A 25,368-nucleotide genomic window follows, 5' to 3' on the forward strand; every position below is an offset into this window, starting at 1 on the left:
GGCAGGGGGTGGAAATGAATAGAAGTGGCAGACAACTATTCATCTCCTGGCCGGCTGGTCTTGTTGGCCTGAGTTGAGAGAGAAACTTTTTGCCGAGGCTGCTGGCGCTCCTAATAAAGGAAACTTTGAGTTCACGTCAGAGGGTTTGTCGTGTTTGGGGAGCTGGGTCAGAACACATTTATTTCCAAAATATCCAATCACCGCAGGAAACCTCCTTGCTGCTAAGTCAAATAGAGCTAAACTCCGAAGGTAAATTTGAATAGCGTCTCAGTTTAAAGTCAGTCCCAGGGATACAAATAGACCTCAACTTATGACCACAATGGAGCCCAACCTTTCCGTTGTTAAGTGAGACATTGAGTTTTGCCCCACTGTACAACCTTTCTTGACACAGTGCTTAAGCGAAGCACCGCCATTAAGTTAGCAACGCGGTTGTTAAGGGAATCTGGCTTCCCAATTAACTTTGCTGGTCAGAAGGTCCCAAAAGGGGATCGCGTGACCCTGGAGGATGCCGCAACCATCATAAATATGAGACAGTTGCCAAGCCTCTGAGGTTCGATCATGCGACCATGGGGATGCTTCAGCAGTTGTGTTAAAAAAACAGTCGTAGGTCCCTTTTTTCCAGTGCTGGTGTAACTTTGAACGGTCGCTAAACAATGTTGTAAGCCAAGGACTATCTGTACAGCCCTGGGGACATGAGATAACACACATAGGCAAACAGGTTAGTTGGGAGCCAATGCAAAACCACTCACATTCACTACCAATGTTGAGTCAGTTTGCATGTTTAGCACAAAAAAGGGGGTGAATACCTCTGCAAACAGCTGCTCCTTAGCGGCAAGACCCTCTCCACCATCAGGCTGTGCAAGCATGTCAGCTTCCTCGTGAGCCTTTCTCACCGATACGAAGAGGACGTTGGAAAGATTAAAGCAAAGAAACCAACTCCTTAACCAATGCAAATAAGCCTCCAAATAGCCCCAAGATGTCTCCCCGAAAGTGTAAGGTTAGTAAACCTAGAGTCATAGCAGCAAGGAGAAGAACTCTATCTTTTGTTTTTCTTTCTTTCAACATTTCCCTTTCTGAAGAATCCAAATACCTACTGCTTGTTAAAATAATAACAGGTGACCTTCAACCCACACCAACAGAGCAGCAATGTGAGGAAGTGTAGCAGAAACCATACTTAAGGTTGGCCACCAGGATATCTCCAAATATTCTTGTTGGGGGCAATTATTAGTAGCATTAGCATAGAGCCTTGTTACATTAGCCAGGAGACCACAAATGCTAGTGCAGAGTAGTAGCAGTTTGGCTTGCCAAGATACCAGCCCTGTCGTAGGACACCCATGCGCGCTTCCAAGGTGCGCTACAGGATGGCGAGCTGGCTTCGCCCCAGAGAGAAAGGCGAACGGCTCTTTCTACAGCATCACTAAGGCCTCCTGGAGCAGCCTTCCTGGAGCAGCCTTGCAAATGGGCACTGCAACTGGGAAGGTTCAGAGGTGTTAGGAATCTGATTGCCTGCACAGAGTACCGGCTTGTCTCCCCACCAAAGTGGTACCTATCGTGTTTCCCTGAAAATAAGACCCAGCCTTAATTTTTTGGCTCAAAAATAAGCACTAGGCGAATCTATGGCACGCATGCCGGAAGTGACATGCAGAGCCATTTCTGCCGGCACACGACAGGTCGCCCGGAAGAGCCCCACTCACTGCCCATGCACATGCCCCCCCTCCAGCCAGCTGGTCTGGTATCGGCTGCATATGCGCGGGGGAGACGTGCGTGGGGGAAAAGTGTGTGCATGCGCAGGGGCATGCGGTGCAGGGGGCGGGGGAATCGTGCACACATCGCAACATGGGTGCAGGCACGTGAGCGCGCACTTTGGGCATGTAATGTGGAAAGGGTTAGCCATCACTGCACTAGAGCTTATTTTCAGGGGAAGTCTTTTTTTAATGTACAGGAGGCGGTGAGCGCGGGGGCCAATGGGAGTGGGAACACTGCTATCGCCAACCCAGCCCTGTCTACCATGTGTTTGCCTGCAGCCAGAACAGGCGTGCCCTGGCCTCTGCTGGCCCTTCTACTACTGGGACACTGGAGCTTGGATCCTCCTCCTACGCACAGATTTGGTCACTAGAGTCATGCTGGCAGGTTGGGAAAGGGCCGAGCCTCCATGAGGTGACCGAGGAAGGGAAGGAGGTACCGTGCTAAGTGCTGACTTAAGGATTGCTGCCTTATTTGTGAGGGGACACGTGGTTGGGCTGCCTCCTGTACTGGCCATGCCCATCCACTTCACTAGGGCCTAATTTTGGGGCAGGCCAACACTTAAAAAAATCAGGCTAGGTCTTATTTTCGGGAAAACACGGTATCTATCTACCTGCATAGAACATGCTTTCAAACTGTTAAATAGACAGAAGCCGAGATGGGTGATAGGAGCTCCCCCTGACACACAGTTCTGGGACTCAAACCACCGGAGCAGAAACCATCTCCAGTGTCATTAAGCATTGAGCCACCGCATCTCCTACTTGAGGATAATTACCTCCAGTTTTAAGAACCACTGTTCTAGAATATTCTTTGCTGATTTGGCACCTTATAAACATGTCATACTACAGCTCCCCTTACACACACACACACACACACACACACACACGTGTGTGTATGTGTGAAGGGAATTGTAGTCTAGCATATTTATACAGTGCCAGGTTGAAGGAGTCTTTTTCATAGACAAATTTGGGGTTGACCCACAGACTGATTAGAGTTCTTAATAGAACTTAATGGGGTCCGCTAAATGGTTAAGAAACCCATCAGCGACTCTTTTTTGGGGTTGCCTCCCTCTTCACTTTCAGCCGTTCGACCACGGGGGCATTTCCTGAATGTTTTGAAGGTATGCAAACATAGACTTGTTTCAGAGATAACCTGAACAGACTTTTCCCTGTACTAGATAATGAAATTCCTTCTGCTTTGTTTTGCTTATTTACTTTGCTATTCCAAAATTTATTTTCAACTCTGTTGTTGTTATGCATGCTTCTAGGAGAAAAATAATAAAAATTGAAATAAAGATCTAAAATAAGTATACAATCTTATTCTATCTATCTATCTATCTATCTATCTATCTATCTATCTATCATCTATTTTAGTGAATCTAACCATCTCATTTTTCTATCTACCCACCGATTATCTATCATTATCTATCACTATCATCTATCAGCCCATCCATATCTATCTATCTATCTATCTATCTATCTATCTATCTATCTATCTATCTATCTATCTATAGATCCGTCATCTTCATCTATCATCTATAAAAGGAAAAAAATAATTTAAGATAAATACAAAGCAAGAAAAATGTATCAAAATGAAACACTCTGTAGAAAGAGAAACCACGCCGTAAAAGAAGGAAAGGAGAAAGTTAGACAACAGCTGCAGAGGAATGAGGAGGAAATACTTTGGGATGAAACTGGGAGTCAAACTGGGATTCAGGGAGGTGTACAAAGGATAACATGAAGAAGATGCCCAGCTCAGCGTGAGCCAGCAATTAGCTTCTGTGAAAGATGAGCAATAAAAACTGTAGTTTTGTAATCCTTTGAAGTGATTCGCGTTGCAGGTGGACCTGTGCATACCCAGTGCGTAAAATCATAGTTTAGAGTAAAACTAATAAATTGCAATGAATACTGAGTTTTCCACACATCCCCTTGTAGAGACCGACGTTTTCCCTTAATGGGTGTTGCATTGTCAGGATTTTAAATTCTTATTTTTCACTATATAAGCACTGGGCTGCAACAAAGTCGAGGTGAAAAAGTGCTACTTTCCAAACCGTATCAAATTAAAAAAGAAAAAAAAATGCACTGGATTATTATTATTTACCTCATCTTGATCTCTGCCCTGAGGACTCTCCTTAGCAAGAGTTGAAGTAATCTAAGGAAATAAAACAAATGGTGTAACATTTATTTTGGAGAAGAAGCTTCTTAGCTTTAACTTCTTTAAAAAAACAAAAAAAAAACAGGCAAAAGGATTAAATATTTTCAATTTATCTGAAGCCAGATCTTGAACGATGATACTGAAACAACGAACGCAATACTAAAAATGTGATTCACCCCCCCCCCTTCTTCCCATCTCATCCACCTGTCCTTGTGTGTTAGTTGACCCAGTTGAGTGATATATTCAAGGAAGAAACACCCTGTGGATATCTCTATTATTAAAATAATGTATACCTGTCTTTTTCCACATGAGTCCACTAGAAATTACGATGGAAACAAAAAAGAACACAAACTTCTTTTTTGAGCTGTGCGCACTGTTATAGTCCTGGCATTAGCAGCAGTGGGAGATTCTTACGTGCTGCAACTCGGGTGCCAAGTAAGTGCTGAAAAACGTTGGTTGTGTTGGTTAGAAATGAATTCTATTGTTTTGCTCTGTTTTGCAATTTTTAGACACCCTCCCCCCCCCCTAATTATTCCAGAAGTTCTTCCAAGGTAAAAATAAAGATTGGGGAAAGGCTGCTTTAGACTAAGAATTTATCAGCAAAAATAAAGGATGATATTTCAAGCAATTACTAGGAATTTCATAAATTCGTTAATTACTAGTAATTCCTGAGCATTTTATTAATCAGAGAACAGGCTCCTTAAGATTATCGAGAGGTGGAAGGCATTTAATTCTAGCCACAATCTATTTTCTACCCATATCCCCGTGATTTCTTCCAAACCAAACCCAAAAGGCAATTTAATCTGTGATGAATATTTTTAATGTAGTCCTTCAAAATGCAGTGTAGCCACATTTACCTTCTGTCCCAGGCCATCTTTTTTGTACCCCAAGAGTTCCAGATATTTGCCACGAGAGTCTTCTTCAAAATGCACCTTAGGAAAAAAACAAACAAACCCAGGAAAGAAAGCATTTGAGAGAATAGCTAGTTTTTGCATTCTTCCTGCATTTGCAGTGCAAGACCCTTCTGCCAAACAATTCCTGTACATTGTGGTAAATTTTAAATCATAGATTTGAAACTCTGTAGCAAAGCAATTAACTTTTGCCAAAAACGAAAAGTAACGTCCACTTTTTGGCAAAACCATCATAAAACATGATCACATGACCGTGGGATGCTGCACTCAAAGTTCGTTCAATGTGCCCCCTTAGGGGGGGTGATGCGACTACCAGAACTTTGAATTTGGGTCGTTTAAGTAGATCCAAAATAGGTCTGTTATAACTCAGAATGCTTGATAAGCAATTGGTCATAAGTTGAGAACTGCAAGGGCTGTGGCACCCGTGCTGATCCCAAAATATTTTCCACTTTGGATCTGATTACTGCACGCCTCTTGTTTTTAAAGTGGGTGAGAGATTCTGTACGCAATCAACCCTGAAAAAATCACCTTGAGGAATGACCACACGTTCCTCTCGAAGTCGTTTTTGGCTACATCGATTTTCTTCTGACAGTAGCTGGAGAAGGCTTCGGCCTGAACCGCTTCCTGCAGCTGGTTGGACCGGTTCAAGAATTCCTTCTCGGTGACAACTTGACTAACGTAGACGTGGTACAGCTGTTGGGGATGTTCTCCTTGCTGTTGAGTCTTGTTGTTCTCAAAAGTGACCAGCCTCCCTCCAAACTGGAATTCAAGCAATCAGTGGTACTGTTACCCATGCCTGCTCATACAACTAGATAGTTGACATATTCTCAATATGATTTGTGGGAATTGCAACAGTCTGCTTCGCAAGGAGTTGGCAATGTGAAACACACTTGTGAATACTATATACGAAACCAGCACTCTTGGAACAGAAGTTGGCAGCCCCTTTTTGTCTAGGTCTAGGGGGCTACACTCTCCATTTAGGGTATACAATACCAATTAAAAACAAACAAATATTGAATTAAAACAGATCTAAAATAAAAACAATTTCTGAAATTAGGAATATTAATTCAAAGAGGGTAAAATACAACCATAAATTCAAGAGTTGAACAAGTAAGGCAAAATTTAAATCATAGCTGTTTGGCGTAGTTGCTGTTAGGTACTTAATTATGCTACAAGTGATGTACTTTTCTGTCCTTGTGTTCAAATTGTTACACAAAAAGCTGTGCCTCCTGTTTATTATAACCAGAGGTAAAGCATTCTTGGAGGTTTATACCAAATGCAAACAAATGAACGCTAAGCTCCACAGATTGTCCATGGAGATTCTCAGTCATGCCAAGTCATGGTTATCCCAAAGGTGCTTTTCAAAACATCTTCAAGAAGAAAACAAAAATCTAGTTGCCTTTTGAAAAGCAAAACTCCACTGGCGACCCCTTCAGTTATAAGGTAATCCTCGTTTTATGACACTTGGCACCAACATTTCTGTTGCTAAGCAAGGTTATTAACAGTCACACCCGATTTTATCTTCTTTGCCACAGTTGTTAAGCAATTCACCACAGCTGTTAAGTGAAACATTTGATCGTTAAGTGAATCGGGCTTCCTCCATTGAGTCTGATTGTTGGAAGCTGGTTGGAAAGTTGGCTGCAAATGTTTAGTGACCATTGGACACATGAGCCCAATGGCACCTTCAATGCCACTGTAACATCCAATGGTCACTAAACAAATGGCTGCAAGTCAAGGACTTGCTGTACTATATTTGATTTATGACTAGCTGCTTTGTTCTCCTGGTCAGCCATGATCTCTTTTTAATTAAGTGTTGTTTTTCTTCTTTTTCTGTAAGCTGCCCATAGTGTCAAGCAATTAGAACAGGGGTCGCCAACCTTTTGGACCTCAGGGACCATCAAACTCATAATTTTAAATCCCGCGGACCACTAATATGAATTTTGACTGGCGGTGGCTTGCTGACGTTGGTGGGAAAGTCAGTCCCATATTCCAGAGCTGCAGTAGTCACAGGACTGGCCCTTTGGTCATCCCGGAGCAGCTCCTCCACTCCATGGCAGGCCGGTGCACCCGGGTGGAGGAGCAGCTGCTCCGGGATGACCGAAGGGGCAGTCTTGTGATACTGCAGCTCTGGAATACGGGGCTGACTTTCCCACCAACGTCAGCAAGCCACCCCGGGGCGGATTTCCCTTCCCCGCCGTTGTCTTACCTTGCAGTTCCAGCTCACGTGGCTCTATTCAAGGTAAGGTTTGCACTTGGCTGAAGAATGGGGGCCAGTGGGTGGGCGGGCCTGTTCCCGCACAGCCTGGATTAATTGCTTTGGGGGGGGGGGGGGACATTTCTCTGCGAACCACCAAAATTTTCTCGCGGACCACCAGTGGTCCCCGGCCCACGGGTTGGCGACCACTGAATTGAAATATAACTCTTTATTGGTCAAGTGTGATTAGACACCCCAAGAATGGCGGTGTTGAAATTGGATAAATACATTTAAAATACATTCTTCTGCCCAAGACGTGATGGATGCCTTATTCTACACAAAGGTTTCTGCAAAATAAAGGCACAGTTTTCTGTGAAGCATCCTGCATAAAACTGATCAGTAGGTACACCATGCCTCTTTCTTTGATCTAAACAGCAGAGACTTACGGAAAAAGAGGCTCCCACCGGTCGACGAATCCACTTGGGTGGCTTCTTCAGAGGAAGAACTGTGCTCTGTGGGGTGGTCTGTTGAGGGAGGTGCAATGGAGGAAGGGGATGCCCTGTTCCGAAGGGATCCAGATTGCCAAAAGATGAGGAGAGCTTTTGAAAACAGAAGAGAAAGAGGAAATTATTCCTTGGTCTTTAGCTCAACCCAATTCCAGGGCAAACCTTCGTGTGTCAGAATCTGTTGACCATTTATCAAAAGGGTTTTCGGTGCTTGTTTTTAAAATCAAATCAAAGGATTATAGGTGAGGATTAGAGCAATGTTTCTCAACTTTTAAGATGCCTGGACTTCAACTCCCAGAATTCCCAATCCAGCATGGATGACTAAGGAATTCTGGGAGTTGAAGTCCATATATCTTAAACATATATCTTAAACAGTGGATTGGAGGATGAAAAATGAACACAGCCAAAGAGCCACTAGTACTGGCCAGCATCGGATCTGTTCCTCCTTGGCTGGTGGACATTTTAAAGCCTCACTGAGACACTAAGAACACAGAGTTCTGAGACAGCCCAAATTTTCAATCGTTTATTTTTATGCGTTTCATTGTAAACTGCAAAAACCTTCCTTTTCCCCATTTTTCAAAAAAAATATGAGATACCTTGTCCGCTTGTTTTTGTCGCAGGCTATCCGTGCTTCCTCCCATGATCGAGTAAACACTGATTTTCCCATCGAAAGAAGCAGCAGAGAGAAGGGCAGGGTTCCTGGGACACCACTGCACATCGAAGCACCACTGGGTAGAGGTAGGAAGCTCATACAACACCTGTGACCAGCAGAAAGGAAGAAGGACAACTATTATGGCTTCCAAAGCGAACAACTGCAAAATTGGCCGGTGGCATGCATCAATGCACCAAGAAAGATGGAGAATTAAGGATATATTATCTTATAACCTCCAAGACTCCATCACATCCTTGCATACCCACTCTGGCCCTGCAGTACACCCCCCTCAACCCTCCCTCTCAGCTCCTTTCCTGCTTGGTCTATCTTACAAGCTGCCAGGGACTTGCAATTTCTTTCTGGCTTCCCCACTGACTTGGTTGTTGGAACCTCTCTGGAAGTTGCCTTACCTAACCACCATGAGATTCCATTAACAATGGGAATCAGGATCGCAGAGTCTGCTACTGATAAATGATGCAGTTGTATTTTACAACCGCATCGCTTAGCAAGGAAAATTCTGGACCCAATTGATGTTGTAAGCTGAGGATCCCCTGTATTTACTATTACTAGATTTTAAAAGGAATTCTGTATTTTATTATGTATGCTTGTTTCATTAATGTATAGTGTTGATAAATAGTAACATGCAAGCTTTTCCAAGCCAACACGTACCCCAAATCACACCACAAAATATAAAGGTTATATTCAAGCTACACAAATGGTTTAAAAACAAAAACAGAAAAACTTAACTTGATGTTATTTGATGTTTATTTTTTCATTAGGGTTCAAAAATTTAGAAAGTTGGTAGCAATAAGTTTACTTTGATGCAAGTAAATGGTGAAAAGCTGATGAGCTCTTTATATACTGACATATTTTTAAATTTCTAAAGTATAAATGTTACTTAAAAGCAAATACCTCTCCTGTGTTTGGATTGGAACAAAGGATTTTAGAATCTTTGCCACAGCTCAGCAGTAGTTCAGGATCTGCCATGCTCCAAGCAATTGTCAAAATACCTCTGTGTAAAAAAATATCAAATGCTTATCAAACTAACAAAACATTGCAAATATGTAACTGATATCAATGGGACATTAAAATTTGAAAAAGGGGAAACACTTACAATAAAAGGGCCTTTATCATAAACAATCAACCAAAATGCTTAAGAGTCCATTTTTTGCCCTTTTCTCAAATAAAATAAAATCTTATTCTAAATGCTGATAAAAAATATGTATCTCCAATCATCTTCCAATCCTATATGTTTATTTTCCAATTATGTTTATTTAATTGTTTGTTTGCCAACCCCCTTCCATGAAAATCTATCAATATATTTGGGCCTAACATCTCTCACCAGTCTTTCTAGCCCAGTGGTCGCCAACCAGTGGGCCAGGGACCACTGGTGTCCATGAGAAAATTTTGGTGGTCCGCAATGTCCCCCCCAAAGCAATTAATCCAGGCTGCGCAGGAACATAAGGCTGCGCCACGCATATGGCCCGTCCACCCACTGGCCCCCACCTTTCAGCTGAGCGCAAACCTTGAGTAGAGCCACGCGAGTTGGAACTGGAAGGTAAGACCAATAGCGGGGGAGGGAAATCTGCCCTGGGGTGGCTTGCTGACGTTGGTGGGAAAATCGGTCCCATATTCCAGAGCTGCAGTAGTCACAAGACTGGCCCTTTGGTCATCCCAGAGTAGCTGCTCCTCCACCTGGGTGCAGTGGCCTGCCATGGAGTGGAGAAGCTGCTGCTGTCCGCAGGGTTTAAAATTATGAGTTTGGTGGTCCCTGAGGTCCAAAAGGTTGGTGACCCCTGTTCTAGCCCACATTCAATCAAATCTGTATTTTATGCACCTTGCATGGTTTTCAAGAACGCGAAGAGGAGAAGATGCAAATCTCAGGTCCCATATCTGGATTACGGGTAGCCGGTCGTCTTCTGATGCCAGAACCATTTGCGTAGCCACCTCAGGATGCCACTCCAGCCCTGAGCAATGCATCTGGAATGGTATGAATAGTGTTCATTTTTTTAAAAAAACAACCCTGTAATCCTTTGCGTCGGGGTGACCGAATGGAGCTAAGCATTTACTGGCCAGATGCCCTTCCTGACACCTATGTAGAGTTCACAGCAGTATTTTCTCTTTGTGCCCAGAGAGAGAAATATCTGCCACTAACTAGGATCGAACTTGCAAGCCTCCTTATTGTGAGGCGAGAGCTCCACTTCTAGGCCACCACACTGCTCATCATATAAATGTCAAAGAAAACTACTTCTCTTTTACAAGCTCCTTTAGTACATGGCTTCTCTTCCTTAGAAATACCGCAACATCCTAGTAATTTTCAACCATACTTTTCCTTCTTTAGAAAAACATGTTCATACTGACTGAAACAACTGCTAGGGCAGCAATTAACATGCAGAATGTGAAAATCTCAGAGAGATCAGAAGGGTAATCCCCCTGCATATTTATGAAAGCAGCCGGCTCATACACTTAACAAGCCAAAAATTAATCTGTAAAATGGAGAAGCTAGGCACACCTCCTAGCCACGTACCATAAATGAATATGCTACATTCTACCTACATGTGGCTTCATGTATAGCATCATCTTAAGTACTTAAAAAAAAAAAAGGGGGGGGGGGAAGAGACCGAGAAAGAGAATGTAAGGATTATACAATCTGCACTGTATGGAACCGCTACTTCCATAATAGTTATTTTACATTGGTAATGAAGGACATTTGCATGTCAACTCTGAAGCGAACCTGGTTGAAGCCATCTTGTGCTACCTCATAGTTGCCATGAAGCCTGAGAGAGGGAAGGGAGGTGGGGAGTAGATCGCTCGGCTACTCAAAACAAAAAGTTTTCTTATGGGAACCAAGGTCACTGAAACAGGGAGAGGAGCCTGCCTTCCACCTTCATTGGACAATGTGATCGGTAACACCTGGGAGGGGGGAGTTTTACTCTTTTAAGTAGGTGAAAAGCCTGGGAACTGTCACCAGCTGTGCTGATATGATGTATCCAATAAACATGTTCCTTGAGGAATCTACCTGCCTCAGCGTTCTGATTTCAATGGGTGCATTACCCGGAACCATGACATTGTACTTATTCCCTACAAAAAAATTAAAGATAACCTGGCGAAGCAACTTTAAATTCAACACATCTTTTAAAAATCCTTACATGTAGTGCTATAGCTTTGATATACAGAAATGGGAGAAAAGAAAAACAAGGGATAAAAAAAGAAAAACCAGGAAGAGGAAAAAAACACAAAATATTATATTACGCAATTATTCAGCCAAATTTTCAGGCGTAGCTTTAAAATCTGAGCACATGAAAAATACCGATCTGTCTTTCTATTATACTAGTTTTAGTATTTTATTATACTATTATACTATTCTATTATACAGGTAGTCCTCGGCTTACAACAATTTATTTAGTGACTGTTCAAATTTACAATGGTGCTTGAAAAAAGGGGACTTATGGGACCATTTTACACACTTGCAACATTGCAGCATCCCTGTAGTCACGTGATCAAAATCCAGATGCATGACAACTGGTTTGTAATTAGGACTATCGCTGTGTCCAGAGGTCACGGGATCCCCATATTCACTTAATAACTGTGTTACTAAATTAACAGCTGCAGTGGTTCACTTAACAACTGTGGCAAGGAAGCAAAGCTCACTTAACAAATCTTTCATTTGGAAGATTAATTTTGGGCTCAACTGTGGTCGTAAGTCGAGGGCTACCTGTACTGAGTCAGCCCATAAACAAAACACTGAGCACACCTACCGATCATGGAGTTGTAATCCGGGATTCCACCATTTTTCTAGTACAGAACAGAAATCTTTCCTACAGTTCCCCATGTTGGCTAAATTTATAATTCTTCCTTACAGTAACAAGCTCCAACTTTTTGGTATTTAATTCAGAAGTACATCCACATCTTTAAACCATGCTGCTTTTTCTAAGACTCTTGTGACAAACTTAGGGATATTAGAACAAAATGTCATAGTAAAAAAGGAGAAACCCACACCACATACCAGCCTTTTCTCCAATGTTTTACATTTATGAAAGGGATTAGCCATCTCCTTTTAAAGCCAATAAAGGCAAACAAGAATCTTTTATTGAGTTAACCTCCTTTTAAGAGTGTAGAATCCTATTTAATATTAAGTCCTTCAGACACTGTAATAAAGGGAGACCAACTCCTGCCATGATGTCACAGGGTCATAAGCTACAGGTAGTCCTTAACTTATAGCTCTTGGTTTAGTGATTGTCCGATGTTCCTGTAACTTTCTAATCATTCCCCAAATTATTTTTCCCCCTGATCTGTTGCATTTAAGGCATAAATTCAACACTGCAGCTGAATAGCTACCCGATTGCTGTGGTCGCTGACTTTGATGATAGGTTCGTTTTTCCTGAGATCCCACACGGTAGCACGACCACTGGGGCTCGCAGAGGCCAAGATATGTTGGACTTGTCTGTTCCACGCAATACAGCTGATGTCTTCAGGAGGCTGTTGGGTGGAAAAAGGATGGAAATTGATTCAATCTTTCTTAGCTTAATACTTACTATGCACAACGAATGTGTTAGCTTTTTCTCTTCTACGGTGGCACAGTGGTTAGAGTGCAGTACTGCAGGCTACTTCTGCTGACTTCCAGCTGGCTGCCAATTTGGAAGTTTGAACCTCACCGGGCTCAAGGTTGACTCAGCCTTCTGTCCTTCTGAGGTTGGTAAAGTGAGGACCCAGATTGTTGGGGCAAGAGGCTGACTCTGTAAAGCACTTAGAGAGGGCTGTATAGCACTGTAAAGCAGTATATAAGTCTAAGTGTTATGGCTATTGCTATTACTCATGCAAGGAACTCCAAGAAGGAAGTAGATGGAACAGAAGAGCTATTGGGGAAAACTGTCAAGTCATGTTTACAAGACGGTATTAAGAATCCAATGCGCTTTTAGAGGGCAAACATAAGACTTGGATACTTCCCAAAATGCAATGCTTTGTATTTGTTATTTTAAGGAACATGATGCTTCTTTGACTCAGAGGTATCTCACTATTTTTTTTTTAACCAGTTTTTCTAGAATAACCTGCAAACACCTAAGGATGTTTGTGCATTTTAGAACATTCATACACCATAGGAGAAATCAAATGTATTTTCTTTAAAAATCATCACTGGACACCTACTAAATCCAGAGATAGGACAAATCACCAAAGACCAAATACAATTATACCTAAGGGCAACAGAACATCTAGGACTTCACCCGTTATCCAGTGATTTTCAAAGTCCATGCAGATGTAATATAAATCTCATACCTGTGTCTTGCTTCCTGGTGTCATCGGCGTTGCAAAGTTATTTAAATCCCAGATGTAGATCTCTGACTCATTTGCACCAGAAGCTACTAGATTTGTCTGTAACACAAAGCAAGCACTATGAATTTACACTGCATCAAAAGCCGCTTTTTCAAAAAAAAAGCTAATGCTCATGACTTTTTAATTAATTTATCAAATGTTGATATATTTATATTAAATTCTTGTGCCCATCTCATGAAAACTGACCACGATGGCTCGGAAACTGCTGGAAACTGTGATCTATCAAACTTAAGAGGGGAGCAGAATGGGGAAGTTTGATCTTATATGCTTTGAAGACACTAGGAAAAGTTGTAAGGAAAATCTAACCTGGAATAGATTAACATCCAGAGATCTTACAGGTCCCGTATGCTTGTCGTTCTGAGCAATCATGACTTCGGTTTCACCAGCTAATATTTTAGCTGGATCATACAAAATTATATTCCCATTTTCACCACCAGCAATAAGAACTCCGGAAAGCGTCTCATCGGATCCTGTTTTGTGAGGACTCCAGATCAATTTGTGATACCTGCAAGACGACATCAAGAATAAAAGTCACGGAGAAGTATTTTTTCCATCAGCCTTGTTCTGTCCTTCTGAGAGGTGATGCTATTGAGTTTGCCAGTAGGGGACCAAATTGGAATTTTCATCAGAACATAAAGCAAACAGATTGGATGGTAGAACCCTATATTAGGTAAAAGAAAGCCAGTGTGACGTAATGCAGGAGTGTCAAACTCAAGGCCCAAGGGCTGGATCCGGCCTGCAGGGTGCTGGGTTCTGGCCTGCATGGCTGCCCGGGAAACAATGAAGTACTGGCCTGCCGTGCCTGTGCCAGCAAAAGCGGAGCTCAGGAGGGCCATTTTTGCTGGCAGAGAGTTGCAGGAGGCCGTCCCAGCCAAAAACAGAGTTTGTGAGTTCGCTTTTGCTGGCAGAACACTCGGGCCACAGGCTCCACCAACACCAGTGACATTGACTGGCCATGCCCACCCGGTTCCCCCGAGGTCAAACACAACCCTGATGCGGCCCTCAATGAAATCGAGTTTGACACCCCTGACGTAGGGGGTTAAGGCACCAGACTAGAAACAAGGAAGACTGTGGATTCTAGTCCTGCTTTAGACACGAAGTCAACTGAGTGAGAGGGTCACTCTCTCTCCCCCAGACTAGGAAGAAGACAAGGGCAAATCACTTCCAAAAGTATTGACGAAACAATGGTGGAGATTTGTCTAGGCCAGGGGTAGGGAAACTTGGCTCCTTTATTACTTATGGACTTCAACTCCCAGAATTCCTGAGTGAGCCATAAAAGGTTCCCCATCCCTGGCCTACTGGTTTTTCAGTTGTGAGGGAAATCAATTTTTGACATGAATGGGGCTGTTTAATATACAAATGTAGGACATATTAATATAAAGAATGTGTCCTACATTTGTATATTAAACAGTCCCATTCAAGTCAAAAAATGATTTCTCTCACAACTGAAAAACCAGTAGGCCAGGGATGGGGAACCTTTTATGGCTCACTCAGGAATTCTGGGAGTTGAAGTCCATAAGTGATAAAAGGGCCAAGTTTCCCTACCCCTGGTCTAGGCAGTCACTGGGAATCAAGATTGACTCAAAGGTACCTACTTTATTTAAACAAAAACTTTGGATTGGGTTGATGAACTCTGGGCCCTCCAACAGTGCTTATTTACAACCCACAGGTACCTCTCATACAAGGTCAACAGCATGGGATACTGTGAACTGTTGATCAGCAACAAGTGAAGGACACAAGTTTTTCACCTATCCACTTTTTAGCTTTCCAAAAAAAAAATGGGCATTTTGCACTTGCTTTTAAGAAGTTTGAAGGGGAAAAGGCTGATCTGTTAGTGTTTAAATCAAAATGCTGATGATGATAGGGAGCGTACAGAATAACCAAGGTTCAAGGCTTCAGTAAAATATTGGTTTAGAGCAGGGGTGTGAAACTCGATTTCACTGAGGGCCGCATCAGGGTTGTGTTTGACCTGGGGGGCGGGGGGGGCTGGCACCACTGACTCGTGTCAGTGGTGTCTGTGGCCCGAAGGCTCTGCCAGTGAAAATGAGCACCCTCTGCCAGCGAAAACTCTGTTTTCGCTGGCAGAGGCATTGTGGGCCAGTCTTTCATTGTTTCCAGGGCAGCCCCATAGGCCAGATCTAAGCACCCCATGGGCCAGACGCGGCCCACGGGCCTTGAGTTTGACACCCCTGGTTTCGAGATAAGCAGAACTCTTGTTATTCTGAGGAGCATTGATATTGTCAAAACTGACATCAAAAGCTGAGACCAGTTCCACTGGTAGAATTCTTCCTGTTAACGAAACGCACCCAGTACACAATTCCAAGTTCGGTAATTTTTAAACCCGCACCTAAGGCTAGTCAAGAAGACCACAGTTTGATTAACATAATATGGCTTAGTGCGATGCATACGCCATGCATGGTTTGCTGTCCGCCTGCCATACTCAATGGGAGGGGGGATTGTGGGGTGGGATAAGCATGAGAGGAATTGAAACTACACATCGTGCCAGCCCGGGAAAGCCACCAGCCACTCCAAGATCACACTATGGAATGCAAAACCATCCAGCCCACGAAGACAGGGACTGTTACTCAAACAATTTGTTAGCACCTAGTTGGATTCACAGATAATGAGGGGGGAGAGGAGGGAAGGAGGGAGGGAGGGAGGGAGGGAGAGAGAGAGGCGGGAACAAGGGAAAAATTAACCATATGCTTTGTGCGTGAAAATCCCAAATCCGGCTTTCCTTCTTTTGTAATCACTTGGCTTTAGTAAAGTGTATGTTTGCTAATAATGTATTCAAACATCTTTCTTTTCTAAGTGACAGTTGGGATGATTGACAGACACTTACTTTCTGCTACCAAATCTGGGTATCATGAAATCTAAGAAACCTGTACTTGTTGCCTAATTCTTGCATCTTCCTTCTCCAATCCCATCTCCCAGGCCCCCACAAATACAGAATGTGTAGTTGTTATGACATTTATTTCTCACCCATCACACCACAAGGCAACTCTGGGCAGCTTACAATGTGAAAAACAATAAAACCATAAAAATACATACAGGCAATCCTTGACTTACAACCATTCATTTAATGACTGTTCGAACCTGCAACAGCTCTGAAAAATTGATGCAGCCCTTAACTACTACATTCTGACATTTCCCTTTCTATTAAAAAAGAAAAGGGTAAAGAAGTCCCTTGTATTTTACTCCATTAGTTGTTGCCAATCCTAGGGGGAGGTGTTCATCCCTGTTTCAAGGCCACCGAGCCAGCGCTGTCTGGAGACATTTCCACAACCATGTGGCCAGTATCCTCCCCATCAAAGTGGTACCTATTTATCTACTTGCGTTTGCATGCTTTCAAACAGCTGGATTGGCAGGAGCTGGGGCAAAGACGGTAGCTGACCCTGTCGCATGCAGCTCCGGTCTGGGACCTATCTTAACCACTGAGCTACTGTGCCGCCCTTCCCTTTCCTGCAATTCTCAAAAGCATAAATAAAGCTTTAACATCCAGGACTCACCTATGAGGGGAAGAGAAAGTGGCACAGGACTTCAAATCCAGTGCTGGGTCCGTCAAATCAAGTTCAAATATTTCTAGGGAAGCATTGGTACTGAAAGTGGCATCCAACTGCTGAGCAGAGGTACCTGCAAGAAACACACATTTGCTTAACACCGATTTATTATAAAAGGGCGCCTATGAATTCCAACATAATTCGGCGGAGCTAAGGAGAAGCCTTAACAACCGTCACTTAACAACCATCTTACTCACTTAACAAATGCAGTGATTCACTGAACCATGGCAACAAAGGTCGTAAAATGAGGCAAAATTAACTTAATATCTCACTTAGCAGCAGAAATTTTGGGCTCAATTGTGGACATAAGTCGAGGACCGCCTGTACAGCCATCTATTTAGAATATTTTATCAGATTCTGCGCAAAGCAGAAGGTTGGGCTAGATGACCCGAATTCCTTCCAGAGGTGGATTTTGAGTGGGGAAAAGCAAAGGGTGTTATAGGGGTATAACTGTACAGCCTATCGCACTGTTGGTGAATGTCTGAAATGCTCATTAGGTAAAGAAACTTGTAACCTCCCCCACAAAAAGAGAGGTTAAGATGCTAATAGCCCTCTGGTGTTCAGGGCCCAAGTTTAACTTTAGGTAAAAGCTGCAAAAAGGCTGGAATCTGCATATACAGCAGGGTTTTCTCCCATGCGTCCATGCAAAGGACTGTACTATAAATGGATCTTTTCTCTTGGTTGGATGGCACAAAATTCAGAAAAAGCCATGAAACAAACGTTATTTCAATTTTGGAACAATAGCTCCAGTAATTCATGAAGTCAGTGGCTCTAAAAGATGAACTTCACATCAACATGCAAAGATAGGGCATGTGGTGCTAAATAGGAGATCTGAATTAGATGGATATTGTCTGTCTTAAATATTTCAGTTTGTTAGGCATCCTTTTCCACTTTCCACATAATCAAAGAAATGTCACTTTTTGCCAGTTGTAACTTTCAAGTGCAGTAATTATCAAGTATGTCCATGTTTGGATTGAAAAATGTAATTCAGTCCTTTTTAAAAAATCTGTTCAGTCCAATGGAGTGATAAAAAAATAATAACCCAGTCCTTTTTAATCTGTCCAGTTCAATAGAGTGGTAGGGAAAAATATGGAAAGGGACTCAGGGCTCTGTTTAACTATCTATCCATCAACACAATAGGTTTCCAAAAGTAAAAATAAACAGGACCAAAATTGTTGGGGAGAAAAAGAAGACATTGGTTAAAGGTCAGGAAATGCTACCCACCTTTCCATTTTAAGCAGGTCTCATCCTAGTCACATGACTCAGAGTGAAGCTGCTATTAAAAGGTTGCAAAGAATTTTGGACGCCACTCTACGCATTCAGATAACAGATAATCAGAGTTGGAAGGGACCTTATAGGTCAACTAGTCCAATTCCCCGCCCAAGCGGGAGACCCTACACCATTTCTGACAAGCGGCAGTCCAATCTCTTCTTGAAAGCCTCCAGTGATGAAGCTCCCACAACTTCTGAAGGCAACGTCTCTTCCATTGGTTGATTGTTCTCACTGTCAGAAAGTTTCTCCTTATTACCAGGTCGAATCTTTCTTTGATTAGTTTCCATCCACTATTTCTTGTCTGACCTTCAAGTGCCTTGGAAAATAGCTTGACCCTCACCTCCTCTCTGTCGTTCCGATCTAATCCTCTTAAATCAAACCCAACAACCTACCTGTAGCCAAGTAAATGGGATGATGTTGAGAAGGGCTCCAAGCCTGCATGGCAGTACGGTCTACCTCTTTCAGTTTCATCCTGCTGAGAAAAGGAATATAAAGAACATCAATGCTATTATCCTACTAAGATCACTTATTTTAATATCCCCCCCTCCCCCGGAGAAAAGACATCCAAAGGAAAGAAAGGAAAGCCCTTTTTCCTCCAGTTTCACATCTTTTTCTCACTAAAGACATTTCAATAACCAGCATGTGATTCAGGTCTTCGTGGATTGAATGCTTCTCTTTGCTTTAAACCAGGGGTCTCCCACCTTGGCAACTTTATGACTTGTGGACTTCAACTCCCAGAATTCCTCAGCCAGCCATGGAGTTGAAGTCCACAAGTCATAAACTCGTCAAACTTGGAGAAGCCTGCCTTAAACCGTCACTAGAGGCAAGAAAGATGGACATTACTCAAAAGTTATTTATTGCTAAAACAAAGACCAAACAAGTGTTCTCTTTATTTATTGATCTATTAAATTTATACGCCTGCTACTCCACTCTACTCCACTGTATTACCATCCTAGATCTTTCTCAAAATTAGATTTCCAAACTGGATTTCTAAGTAGAGTATGGAGCATTACGTTTCCAAATAAAAATACAAAATATATAAAGCCCGGTTAGTCAATGCTTTGTCCTCAGTTTTGTGGCATCCTATTATATTTGCTCTCAGCACTTTCAACATGTAAATAGGGTTTGAGTTAACAGAGAAAGATTGAGATAATTATAAGTGTGATGTTATGATGCCTCTCTCACAGAATTTCTTGGCTTCATGCACTAGGAAAGAGGCTTGTTTATTCTCCTTTATGCTCCACTTGGAATCTAAAATTACCCGAACATAAAATATCTGCTATTTGCCAGGTCAGTGTGCAACAAAGCACAATTCATGACTAATGAGTTCATGCCTATGGTTTCAACTGTCTTTCACCTTTAGGTCAGTATGCTCCTTATTTAAGAAGACATTACATTTCATCCAACCTTCAAAGCTTCCCCTTTTTGGGCAAAAGTAGTTAAGAAGGTGAACAGAAGGCCCTGGAAGAAGAAGGTTACCCAGATATATTTCAGCCAGGGGCATAATACAGAGCAGGGGTGGGCAATTGCGGCCCCTTCACAACCTGTGGACTTCAACTCCCAGAATTCCTGAGCTGAGATGGCAGTGTTAAAAACTCAGAAACCACCCAAAGACTATTACAACCACATGGTATCATCCTAGCACACAAGCCAACTTAAAGCCGTCCAAAACATCCCAAGTAAACTTAAAGACGCAGCAGCCCCAGGAAAAACAAACAAGAAATACCTATAACAGAGAGCACCAAGGATCTTTCCCTATAACATTTATTTTAATACAAGTGTCAATAAAGGAGGATATTTTAACTAAGGGTTGAAATGAGGGGTCCTTGGTGCTCTCTGAGTTTGGTTGTTTCCTTGCAGACATTTAATTAACCCAAACATCATCAGTGCTAGTAAAGAATAGGATTTGCTCTCAATTTATATCCTAGTAGCTTGCCCTGTCAGTCTTGGTTAGAGTGTTCAAGGTGGTTGGGCTGTTTACTGTTTGCTTGTTTGGCAGTTCCTTGATTGGGTTACTGTTTACTTCTTGGTCTTGTTGGTCTGGAGTTAATCTTAGTCTATGCTGATCTGTGTATTGATTATTGTTGGGGAAGTGTTTTATAGCAGGGGTCCCCAACCACCGTGGCCCGGACCGGTCCCGGTCCGTGGAACATTTTCTACCGGGCTGCCGGTTTGCTGGGCACCGTCATCTTGTTTTGAGGAGAAAGTGCTTCCGGTGAGCTTTTCCGGTTGGAAAGCAGCGTTTGGGTCCTGAAGGAATCCTCGCGCCTTAGTTTCATCGAAGGGGGTGGCTTCGAACAAAACTAAGGCGCGAGGATTCTTTCAGTACCCAAGGCAAGGCGAGCCGAGTGACCGTCCCAAAGCCCATCGACAAAGGTACAGAGGACTTGAAGGTGGCGGGGAGAAGTGGGGGACAGCTGGCTGGCCGGTCGCTCGGCTCACCTTGCCATGCGTGCTGATGCCGGTACCGGGCCGCAGATCATTTTGTGATGCCGGTACCGGGCTGTGGCACAAAAAAGTTGGGGGCCACTGTTTTATAGGATCCTCTCTCATATTTATCTAATTTTTTTCTGATGAAACAATTTAGAACATACAAGATCTATCAAAAAGCCACAGCAACAGAAGACAACCGACTGGACTTGCACAACAAGCTTTAAAAAAAAGACAATGTTGGTTAGATATAAGGAAGAATTTTGACAATGGAAAGGATCAGTGGTGGGATTCAAAAAAATTTACTACTAGTTCTGTGGGCATGACTTGGTGAGCATGGCAGAGAATGGATACTGTAAAATCTCCAGTCAGAGGTGGTATTTGCCGGTTCTCCAAACTACTCAAAATTTCTGCTACCGGTTCTCCAGAACTGGTCAGAACTTGCTGAATACCACCTCTGGAAAGGATGTTCAGTAAATGATGATCTTGGCTCAGCTGGACCTGTTTAAACAGAAACTGGATGGTCCTTTGCTGAGGATCCTATAACAGTGCATTCCTGCAGTAGGTTGAACTAAACACTTCCGTGGCTTTTAAACAATTCTACGATTCACAGTTTAATTATGGATGTGGTGACCGACTGGGCTCGTCGACTGGAAAGTCAGCAGTTCCAAGACCAAAGCACCATGTGACAGGGTGAGCACCAAATGCAAGTAGATAAATAGATATCACTTCGGTGGGAACGTAACAGCGTTTCGTGCATCTCGGCATATAGTCATGGTGGCCACATGATCATGGAAGCGTCTTTGGACAATGCTGGCTCCCTCAGCTAGGAAATGGAGATGAGCAGCGGCCCCTAGAGTCAAGCATGACTGGCAGGGGAAACCTTTATCTTTATAATTTAACTATAATTTATTAAATAAACCCAAATTAATGGGTTTATAGTATACACAAAGATATAAAACATGATTCACAAATCACACTTGGTGAGTCTGCACATCATGCTAAGATCCCAAAATATAACACACCAGGCCACAGAACTGAGAAACATATTGTGATGACTGTACTGTATTTTATACATTATTTTGGATCAATCTTGCAACAACTGCCTAGGCCAGGTTTTTTTTCCACCTAAAATACTATGTAAATCAGGGTTGTCAAACTTGCAGCCCGCGAGCTGGACGCGTCATGCGCTGGCCACGCCCACGCCTAATTTAGCGAAGGGGGGAAACTCCCGATATGTCAGGTGACACCGTCATGACGACGCGAGTTTGCCACCCCGATGTAAAAGCTATTTTGAAATAAAATGCTTGAAGCGAAAGAATTAGCCATAAAATAGTATTTGTAAGAGACCTTAAATCCCTACTTATTCATGGTCCTTCAATGAGAAAGCAGTTCTTAATCTGGACATGGGATATTTTAAACTGTAGATAGTTCTCAACATACAAGTGTAATGGAGCCTGCCCATTATGGTCCTATGTTGTGACAGTCATAAATTGTGTGTTGTGACAGTCATAAATAACCAAACCCGATTTTACGACCTTTTTTGTGGCAGTCATTAAGTAACTACTGAAGTTGTTAAGCGAACTCATGGCTAAGTGACTGGTTGTAAGTGTAACACATGGCACATTTCAAGAATTCAGAGGGACAATAGGGGAGAGGCCTCTGCATAATCATATCTCAAATAATTCAACCTTTGATCCCTGGTTACTCTTTGCAGTAGTAAAGGAATGCTCAGAACCCTCCAACATCAAACAATTCTCCAATCGGCTCTAATGAGATGAATATTGAAAAAGAATCCTTAGCATTCTTTGCTTTCTCTTGAATAAGCCATAGCTTCTTTCCACTCACAATAATGGAAATCAGGATGCCAAATACAAGAATCTAAATCAACCCAATATTAAATTAAGTTTTATTATGCTACGGTTAATAAATTACCATGTCCCTGGATTAGTATTTATAGAGACAGGGCTCTCCAAACCATACAGAAATACGTTTTTGTTCGGTGTGAATTATTACTAGCAGTATTCAGATGCAAAGGCAAAATTTAAGTAGTCCTCAATTTACCACCATTGAGCCCAAAAATTATGTAGCTAAAAGAGAAATTTGTTAAGTGAGTTTTGCCCCATTTTATGATTTTTCCCAGATAGCGTAAGTGTGAAAATTGGTCATGGGCCACTTTTGTCAGTGCCGTTGTAACTTCGAACTGTCACTACATGAACTGTTGTAACTGTATAGGTAATCCTCGATTTACAATCATTTGTTTAGTGACCCTTCGAAGTTACAAGGCAGTGAAAAAAATGACTTATGACCGTTTTTCACACTTACAACCTTTGTAGCATCCCCACGGCCAGGTGACCAAAATTCAGATGCTTGGCAACTCCCAGAATTCCTCCTCCAGTCATGTTAGCTGAGGAATTCTGGGAGTTGAAGTCCACAAGTCTTAAACTTGCCAAGTTTGAAGACCCTTTGCACTCCAAAATTCCCATCCTTTTGAATCCAACAAACTATACAGAGGGAACAATAACTATGATTTTGCCTTTTTAATCAGGTTTCAAGAACAGGCATCAGAAAGGAAAGTCTGTGTTCACTCAAGCCACTGAAGAAAAGTTTAGCTAGCACTGTGCCCAGATCCTGCCTATGTGATTAATTTACGTTTCAGTGTGTTGGGTAAATGCAGGACATAAAAGAATAAACTACGATTCAATGAATCATGTCAGGTAACCTCAGCCACACAATGATAACGTGTACCAATGCAACAACCATACAAATTAGGGAAGTAACTAATGAAAACGAAGAGTGAAAATTCATGTATATGTAAGATTTGACATGTTGGCAATCTTATAGGACTTTCTATCTATGTATTTTGCAACTGATACAACAACTACAGATAGTCCTCGACTTACAATTCATTTAGTGACCATTTGAAGTTAGAACAGCAGTGAAAAAAGTGTCTTATGACAGTTTTTCACACAACCATTGCAGTATCCCCATGGTCATGTGATCAAAATTCAGACACTTAGCAACTGACTCACACTTACGACAGTTTTGGTGTCCCTGGGTTATGTGATCCACCTTTTGTAACCTTCTGACAAAGTCAACTGGGAAGCCAGATTTACTTTACAACCGTGTTACTAACTTAATGGCAATGATTCCCTTAACAACAGCAACAAGAAAGGTTGTAAAGATGTGGCAAAACTCAACCAATGTTTCACTTAGCAACAAACATTTGGCACTCAATTGTCATCATAAGTCAAGGACTACCTATAATCATAGAAGTGTGTTCTCTCTGTATACCTTCCCATGCTTGGATATCAACCCTGAAATTCAAAGAAGAAAAGCAGGCAATGAACTGAGTGCGAAACCCTTTCTGCAAGATTTTGCCCAGATGGTATGTTGTTCTTTCCTACAACCACAATCACAACCATGCAAACTCAAGAGCTACAAGAGAAAGATAAGTTTGCAAACTGGCCACTTTTCCTTTGAACCAGCTGAACGCTCCCCCCTCCCCCCCCCTTTTGAACCCTGGAGCAAATCCAACCTGGAAAGGTGAGAGTTGGCAATTCTTAAGGTGGCAAAAATATGGAATTTTAGCCCGGAAATTGGAAATTGCAGCGAAGAGCGGGGTTGCAAAAGCCACGGGCTGGCCTGCAGCTCCGTGTCCATGTCTACATCCGTGTTGTTCCTCTGTAAATCATGCCTAATTATGCATGCATGTATGTATGTATGTAAATAAATGTATGTAGTCATGTTTATGTAGCGTATATTGGACGGGGTGACCCTTTGGGAGCTGCATGCCACGAAATTTCATTTTAATGTCTGAGGATTCGTCTACATTCAAAGGGACCACAAAGTTATTATTCCATTTTATATTATATTCACCAACCGGTCTGGGCCAGCCACGGACAGGCCCAAAGCAGGAGGAACAAAAGCGGAGCCGAAGCCAAAGGCAGCGCCGCTCCCTGAGATCGTCCGGCCTCTTTTGCAACCGCAAAGCCGAGGCGGATGGGCTAATAAAGGGGCGTCCCCGGCCCCAAATCTCCCGTGTCCGCCCGCTGGGGATTGAAGGTCCCCCCCACATTCACACACCCACCCGGCAGACGCCTCACCTGCTCGGAGAGGAGCGCCGCTGGGGCCCCTCTTCAGGCTCCGCCGCCGCCGCCTTCCTCCTCCAAGTCCTCCTCGGCGTTTCGCAGCAGCCGCGGCTCCTCCACGTTCCGCTTCAACGTGGCAGCCGGAGCACCGCCTTCATCGCGCCGGCTTCCGGCACTAACCGCCGCCCGCTCGAAGGCTGGGCTGGGTTGGGCCTCCTCCGCCACGCAAGCGCGGAGCCTTGGCTCGCTTTCTCGGGGTCGCCAGCTGAGGCGGAGGGTCCTCTGCCCGCACGCGAAGCGCCTCTCCTTTCCCGCGGACGAGGCCGCACCGTCGCAAAAGGCGGTGAGGGGCTCGAGACCCCCCCAAAGGGCTACGCGGGTCTCCTGTCGCTCAGTCCACGGGCAGAGATGGCGTAGGGCATTGAACAAAGTCTGCCTAATTTTTTGCAGACATTTTTTTTACAGTTTAAAGGACAATATTTGTAGCTCAGGCTTGAAATGGTCTTTGGGGCTCTCTGAGAGTG

At 43.0% G+C, this 25,368-nt stretch overlaps 1 protein-coding gene across 29 annotated transcripts in view; it reads right to left on the minus strand.

The window, feature by feature from the left end:
• Positions 1 to 24,974, minus strand: part of SEC31A (SEC31 homolog A, COPII component) — a 63,667-nt gene extending 38,693 nt beyond the window's left edge. For 10 of the 29 annotated variants that reach the window (XM_087935828.1, XM_087935821.1, XM_087935815.1 and 7 more), the window contains exons 1-14: positions 24,860 to 24,974; positions 18,716 to 18,798; positions 17,001 to 17,124; positions 13,798 to 13,996; positions 13,435 to 13,530; positions 12,499 to 12,639; positions 9,998 to 10,140; positions 9,073 to 9,172; positions 8,105 to 8,266; positions 7,449 to 7,601; positions 5,337 to 5,567; positions 4,755 to 4,829; positions 3,844 to 3,894; positions 807 to 884 (exon numbers count right to left, since the gene is read on the minus strand). In XM_087935828.1, the coding sequence (XP_087791954.1) occupies positions 807 to 884; positions 3,844 to 3,894; positions 4,755 to 4,829; positions 5,337 to 5,567; positions 7,449 to 7,601; positions 8,105 to 8,266; positions 9,073 to 9,172; positions 9,998 to 10,140; positions 12,499 to 12,639; positions 13,435 to 13,530; positions 13,798 to 13,996; positions 17,001 to 17,124; positions 18,716 to 18,794 (1,632 nt within the window). In that variant the 5' untranslated portion in view covers positions 18,795 to 18,798; positions 24,860 to 24,974. The remainder of the gene's footprint in view (positions 1 to 806; positions 885 to 3,843; positions 3,895 to 4,754; positions 4,830 to 5,336; positions 5,568 to 7,448; positions 7,602 to 8,104; positions 8,267 to 9,072; positions 9,173 to 9,997; positions 10,141 to 12,498; positions 12,640 to 13,434; positions 13,531 to 13,797; positions 13,997 to 17,000; positions 17,125 to 18,715; positions 18,799 to 24,859) is intronic. The other 19 variants (XM_087935831.1, XM_087935825.1, XM_087935823.1 and 16 more) reach the window with 3 other exon arrangements.
• Between the last annotated feature and the right edge of the window lie 394 nt (positions 24,975 to 25,368).

The sequence above is a fragment of the Pseudonaja textilis genome, chromosome 6, assembly GCF_049901715.1.
Source record: "Pseudonaja textilis isolate UNSWEBS1 chromosome 6, rPseTex1.2, whole genome shotgun sequence".
In the NCBI taxonomy this organism is placed as follows: Eukaryota; Metazoa; Chordata; class Lepidosauria; order Squamata; family Elapidae; genus Pseudonaja; species Pseudonaja textilis.